Source organism: Prionailurus viverrinus, chromosome D3 (assembly GCF_022837055.1).
Source record: "Prionailurus viverrinus isolate Anna chromosome D3, UM_Priviv_1.0, whole genome shotgun sequence".
Taxonomy (NCBI): domain Eukaryota; kingdom Metazoa; phylum Chordata; class Mammalia; order Carnivora; family Felidae; genus Prionailurus; species Prionailurus viverrinus.
Genome location: NC_062572.1, coordinates 1,977,686 through 1,984,300, shown reverse-complemented (window position 1 = coordinate 1,984,300; position 6,615 = coordinate 1,977,686). Strand labels below are relative to the sequence as shown.

General features: G+C 55.7%; 1 protein-coding gene across 1 annotated transcript; it reads left to right on the top strand.

Moving 5' to 3' along the window:
- Positions 1-2,391: 2,391 nt before the first annotated feature.
- On the top strand, positions 2,392-6,250 carry RAN (RAN, member RAS oncogene family). Its single transcript, XM_047827150.1, has 7 exons — positions 2,392-2,505; positions 3,110-3,155; positions 3,533-3,617; positions 3,693-3,818; positions 5,000-5,187; positions 5,599-5,769; positions 5,858-6,250. Exons 2-7 carry the CDS (start codon positions 3,120-3,122, stop codon positions 5,900-5,902), a joined length of 651 nt encoding a protein of 216 aa, XP_047683106.1. The 5' UTR covers positions 2,392-2,505; positions 3,110-3,119; the 3' UTR covers positions 5,903-6,250.
- The last annotated feature ends 365 nt before the right edge of the window (positions 6,251-6,615 follow it).

Here is a 6,615-nt window from a genome sequence, read left to right as displayed (position 1 = left end):
ATCCTACACGCATTTTAAAAATCATATATATGGTGAGACAAGTACTGAGAGAAGGAAGGAGAGAATGACCGGGGCGAAGAACTCATGTTAACATTTGGGGAACTAAGAGGTAATACTCCGGTAAAATTCCTTGTACTCTTTCTGCATTTTTTTTTTTTTTTTTTTTTTGTAATTCTGCTACTTCTTTGTGCATTTGCCTGCAATATTGGAAACTACAGGTTAAGCAGGGGTGTGCAATCCCTGTCGGGTGGCAGACATGAGGAAGTACCTCTGTAAACTGCAAAGCCACAGCAATTGTTAGAGCTGGGGGGTTCGACATATTTCCCCTTGGCGCTCTTTATGGGAAGAGATTTTTTCAAAAATGCCAAAAGGTAGAAACATGGGTGCTCTCACCACCTAGAGTTACACAACAGTTAGTATGTTGTCATATTTGCCTCAATTACCTTCTTTTAACAAAAGAAATGGAACCCTGTAAGTAGTCTTCTTTGACTGCCCACCTCCATCACACCCTAGCTGTCTACTCTCTTTCGAAACAGCAGCATCAGATTTCAGGCTACACACCCTTGCAGTCAATTTTTAGAAATTTACCTACATACGTCCAAGAATATGGTTTTGTGTCTATACAAGTTTACGTAAATGGTGTTCTACTATACGATCCCTATATACAACTATAGACTGTATGAAGGTATTATCACATCTTTCTTGAACCTGCTTCTCTTCTCATTATCCTTTGAGATCTAACCCTTTTGATACAGATGAACTCACTTCCTTTTAGATGCTGTACAGTAGTCCAGTTAAATATTTGCATGTTTCCCTATCAATGGATATGTATGGAAGTTCTGTTTTTATTATTGTGTTACAGTAAGCGCGATGATACTGTCTCTCTGTGCATATGGGTGAGCTTAACTCCAGGGAACCTCTCCAGAAATGAAAGTAGAGGGTCACCGGCTTTCAGCATTGATGTTTTACCAGTGCCACCAGTAGCGTGGAGGGTCTGCTGGTTTTCCTGAGGGTCCTTCGGGGCACTGGGACTCGAGTGCCCAGCAGGCAGATTCTCAGAAGTGTTGTGCCCAATTCACGTCACTTGTGTTCCCAACAGGCTCGCTTGCAAAGTGCACTCAGGACTAGGCGGCTAACTCCTCGGTCACTTGGGTTCTCTTCGCTCCGCGAAGAGTCCCCGCGGTGGAATCCTCTCTGAGCAACTTGACAATTCTGATGGGGCCATCGGCTGCCTGCTCTTGCTGCGAGTGTGGATGCTTGGCTTCCAGAGAGGACCAAGGAGAGGTGGGTCAAGGAGAATCTGTGGCTGTCTACACAAACGCCAAAAACCGGCCTTCGATATAGGATAAGGGGTCAGAGGACTCCCTCCGGCCCACACCGTTGCTAAACGCCAACGGATGGTAATAACCATCAACACTGGTTGGGCCGGTGGCTTATCTCATTTTCTACCTATATTGACCCTCTGAGGTGGGTGTCCCCCCGCAGCATGTGAGTGCTGACTGCACAGATGGATCCCGTATGCACCCTTTGACAGCTTAATCTCCTCCAGAGTCGGGAACCTAAACACTCATCGATTGGATCCACGTTTGTAACTAGGATAAGAGCTGCCAAAGTTGAAAACACAATTTCATCATCCTGTTTGCAGGATACTGTCACCAAAGCGGCTGGCCGATTAGAAGCTTTAAGGAAAGGGTGGCTGGCTTTTCCAGGAGGGAAAATGCAAGTCTTTGCGTCCTTTACCCCCCAGGAGGTCCTGGTTGAGGCCAGGGACACGGAGGTGGGGGTGGGGGGAACTGGAAACACAGGGAAGGGACAGGGGGTCGAGGGGAGCAAAAGAAGGGAGTGAATGAAAGGGGCGGGGGATGGGGAAGGGGGTGTGTGGGAGTAAGGGGCCGAGAGGTGTGGGAGGGAAGGGCTGGGGTGGGACAAGATAGAAAAGGGGCTGGGGGACACAGAGAAGGCGCCGTGGGTCTAGGGGACGAAGCGCAGGGGCGTAGGCGTGGCGCGCACCCCAACGTGCGGACCGCTGTGCCGCGTGGGCAGGGCGAGCCCCCCGGCTGGGGAGCCCTGGGGGCTTTGTGTGGGCCGCTCCCCGCGAGTTTCCCGCCCAAGGGGCCTGGCCTCCACTCCCGGTTCCGTAGCGCGGCCGCAGCAGGGCGCGCCGCGACGCTGTCGGCGCATGCGCGCGCGCGCGGGAACCCGCCCTCCGGGCCGGCGCATGTGGCCCCCGCGGGCGGGCGGGCGTGCGCGCGCCCGCCCTGCGTCCCGCGCCCGCCCGCGCCCGCCGCCCCGCGTGTCTTTCCCTCCGCGCCAGGCCGACGGGTGTGGCCGCCCGAGCCCGCGGCGTGCGTGCGCGCGCGCGCCGGGCCACGTGGGAGCGGCGCGGCGCCGTTGCCCCGCCCTCCCTCGGCGCGCGCCGGCGTCGGCTGCGTCTCCGGGCATTTGAATTGCGCTTCCGCCATCTTTCCAGCCCTCAGTCAGACGGGCCGGAGACGCTTCTGGAAGGTAGTGAGCTGGGGCCGGGCGGGGGGCCGCAGGGCCGCAGGGTCGAAAGCAGGGGCCTCGCGGGGGCCTGGGAGGGCGGCGGCCTGGGCCGGGGCGCCGGCGGCCGCGTGGGGCCAGGGCCAGGGCGGCGGCGGCGAAGGGGCTCTCCCCTTCCCCCCGCGGTGGAGGCCGCAGGCCGGCGCTGGGACGCGACCGCGGTGGGGCCTGGGCGACGGGTCGGGGGACGGGCGGCGGGCCCGGGAGCGGCGGGCGGCCCAGGCGGCGGCAGAGGGCCGGGCGGCGGGCCGAGCGCGCGATCGGGCGGGCACTGTTTGGTCCCGGCCTCCGCCCGCCTGGCCTCCCGGCCTCCCGGCCTCCCGCCCCGCGCGGCCTCCCCCGCGGGCTCGGCGCCAGGCCCCGCGGACGGCCGGCCGGGCGGGAGGAGCGCAGCCCGCCGCCGCCGCCTGGAGCGCGCGCGGCCCCCGCCCCGGCCGGGGTGTGCGCGCGTGGGGCCCGGCCGCCGGCGCCCCTTTGTGGGCCCGGGCACGTGGGGCGGGCCGGGCCATGTGGTTCCCCGGCCGCGCCGCCGCGCCGCCCGCCCCATTTCTTTCTCTTTGCTCCGCAGCACCAGCGCGATGGCTGCCCAGGGAGAGCCCCAAGTCCAATTCAAAGTAGGTCGTCCTCGGGGGTGGGTGCTGCCCGCGGGGACACGCGGGGGTCCGCGGGCGGGGCGGCCCCGAACGCCTGCTGGCCGCCTCCGTGCCGCTGCGGCCGTTCGTCCTGGGCCCCGGCGGCGGGTGGGGGTGCGGGCTCCCCGGAACGCGCGGGGACGCTGCGGTGCCCAAGTTTGATTTGTCCGAGTCATCATCGCTCGGCCGGCGCGGCCGCCGTGGGGGGGGTGGGGGGGGAGGCCTTTGTTTTCGGAGCGCCCCCGGGACCCGCAAAGTTAGCGTGTCCGCAGAGGGCTTGCCGGCCCCGGGGTTCCGGGGTTCCGGGGTCCCGAGCCGAGACGTCGTCGGGGTTATTTCAAGAATCTGCCTGCCCGCAGCTCGTGTTGGTTGGCGATGGGGGTACCGGGAAGACTACGTTCGTGAAACGTCATCTGACCGGTGAATTTGAGAAGAAGTATGTAGGTACGTGGGGGCGACGCGGGTGCGGGATGCGCGTGGGGCGGCGTTCGTGGGCTCACGTGACGTGTTGTGTTGCAGCCACCTTGGGTGTGGAGGTCCATCCCCTCGTGTTCCACACAAACAGAGGGCCCATCAAGTTCAACGTGTGGGACACGGCCGGGCAGGAGAAGTTCGGGGGGCTCAGAGACGGCTATTACATCCAAGGTAGGGCCTCGCTGCGCGGGGGCTGTTGTCCGGGCGACTTCGGGGCGTTGGGGGGGGGGGGGGGGGCGGAGGGTCTGTTCAGGCCGACCACCCCGGGCTTTGACTCAGGGAGGGGAGGACCTCGAAAGTTCTGCCCGAGTGCTGTGCTGCGTCATGACGGGCACCGTTCAGGACAGGCTGTTTTCTACGGAGTTTCATAAAACAACAGCTTCGGACGAGCTGTGGCCGTAGTTTCAGGAATAGCTGGTTGTTCTTTCAATTGTACTAAGTTTTGCGAGGTTTTTCTTTTCTTCCGTAAAATGTTTGACCGCAGTTACATTGTTGTATCAAACAAAGATGGATACAGAAACTGCCTCCTGAAATCTCACTCCTGTGATGAAAAATTTGTTGGGAATCCTTTCATACCTTTAGCCTGTTTTGAATATGTACAAATATGTGGAGTTTTTTGCTCCCCCCCCAATCTTGAGCTAAAAAGCTACTAGACTACATACTTGTGGCTGTTGTCTTACTGTGAATTTCCTTCTAGGTCAACATGGAGATTTGAGGGTTTGGGTGGGGTCCCCCCCCCCAATTTTTTAAATGTTTATTTTTGAGAGACAGAGGGCAAGCAGGGGAGGGGCAGAGAGAGAGGGAGACACAGAATCCAAAGCAGCTCCGGGCTCTGAGCTGTCAGCACAGAGCCCGATGCGGGGCTCGAACCCACAAACCGTGAGATCATGACCTGAGCAAAGTCAGACTGAACCAACTGATTCACCCAGGTGCCCTGAGACTTGAGTGTTTTTAACCAAAGGAATAACCTCTTTTGCTATGTTTAGTCGTTTTAGGACCTTTAAAAGTGGGTTCTTAGACCTTTCGAATAAAGGAGATGAGTTGTCTGGAATGCTGACTTACTGTTATCTACTTCAGATTTGGGGACAAGGTGGAATTAATGAAGTATTACAGGGACAGATTGGATATGGCAAGCTGGTCATTCACACTTGAGTAGGAAGTGGGATTTTAAATCTTGTGTGTTACAGTGATGGAACCTTGTGTTACAGTGATGGAAGAGGCCTTGAGAATCTCACGAATGGAGCAATGTAGATGACCTGGTTTGGGCCTGAAGTGAAGCCCGTGGTCCTTGGCAGTGTCATCTGTGTGGGACGTTCTATGCGGGTAACAGTCACTGTCAATCTTTCTTTCAGCCCAGTGTGCCATTATAATGTTTGACGTCACATCACGGGTTACTTACAAGAATGTGCCTAACTGGCATCGAGATCTGGTACGAGTGTGTGAAAACATCCCCATTGTGCTGTGTGGCAACAAAGTGGACATTAAGGATAGAAAAGTTAAGGCAAAATCTATTGTCTTTCACCGAAAGAAGAACCTTCAGGTATGTTTCTTGAAACTTCTCCTTTACTACATTATGGCTTAGTCTAAGATAAAATTCAAAGTAATAGGGTGCGTTAAAGTGATGCGTAAACACGTGTTGTATGGATCAAAGGAATTGTATTTAGTTCGCAACATACCCTAGGATGATCCCTGAAGATATTTTGTAGATATTTTGTAACTAGTTTCTGCTTTTTTTTTAAATTTATTTTTGAGAGAGAGCACTAGTGGGGGAGGGGCAGAGAGAGAGAGGGGGAGACACAATCTGAAGCAGGCTCCAGGCTCTGAGGCTGTCAGCACAGAGCCCGATGCGGGCTCGAACCCACGAACCGCGAGATCATGACCTGAGCCAAAGTCTGATGCTTAACCGACTAAGCCACCCAGGCGCCCCTAACTTTGCTTCCTTCTTAAACAGTACTATGACATTTCTGCCAAAAGTAACTACAACTTTGAAAAGCCCTTCCTGTGGCTTGCGAGAAAACTAATCGGAGACCCGAACTTGGAGTTTGTCGCCATGCCCGCTCTCGCCCCGCCAGAGGTGGTCATGGACCCGGCGTTGGCAGCGCAGTACGAGCACGATCTAGAGGTGAGACGCCTGTGCGCCCGGCGCGGCTCCGGTCACGCCTCGGTGGACGCCTGGTGGCTCGAGCCTCACTGTGTGTGTCTGTCCCTAGGTTGCTCAGACGACTGCTCTCCCGGACGAGGACGACGACCTGTGAGAGCGGCTGGAGCCGGCGTCAGAAGTCTAGTTTTATAGGCAGCTGTCTGTGATGGCAGTGGTGCGGTGTGTTTGCCACTTTATTACCTAGCTGAGCAGAACGTGTGCTTCGTCTTGGGGGTGCTGAACGAAGGAGACGGATGGGCTTTGGCGTGAATGTGGCAGTTGAAAAAGTACCTTCATTTTTTGGACCTGCGTATTTAGCTGTTTCGGAGCGCAGTTGTTTCCTTCCTGAGTTTCAAATACAAGACTGCTATGGTCGCAGTATCCAGTGGTGAAATTCATTGTCACTGTCCTTCCCATTCCTTTTCGTTTAGAATCAGAATAAAGTTGTATTTCAAATATCTAAGCAAGTGAGCTCATCCCTTGATTGGTAAGCATTTTAAAAACCACTAACAGGGAAAATTGTGCCATGTTACTGTGTAAATTGCTATGCTGTTAGTGTCACTTAGTTTGAAGTTTTCCAGGTTCCATTCTTTTGTTTTTTTCGTACGTTTGAATCATTTCACACGAATGCTAGGACAGATGTCCCTACTATTCTGTTTGGTAAGTTGTCACGGGGTGTGAATACTGTTAGTGCGGTTAAGCTACAGTAATGTTCATCCCCCCTGCCTCGTGACTAAGTAGCGTCACTTAGGGAAGAGCTTGAGACGTACGTGATCTCTCCGTAAAAGTGGTCCGTGTTTTATTAAAGGACGTTTCGAATAGGTATTT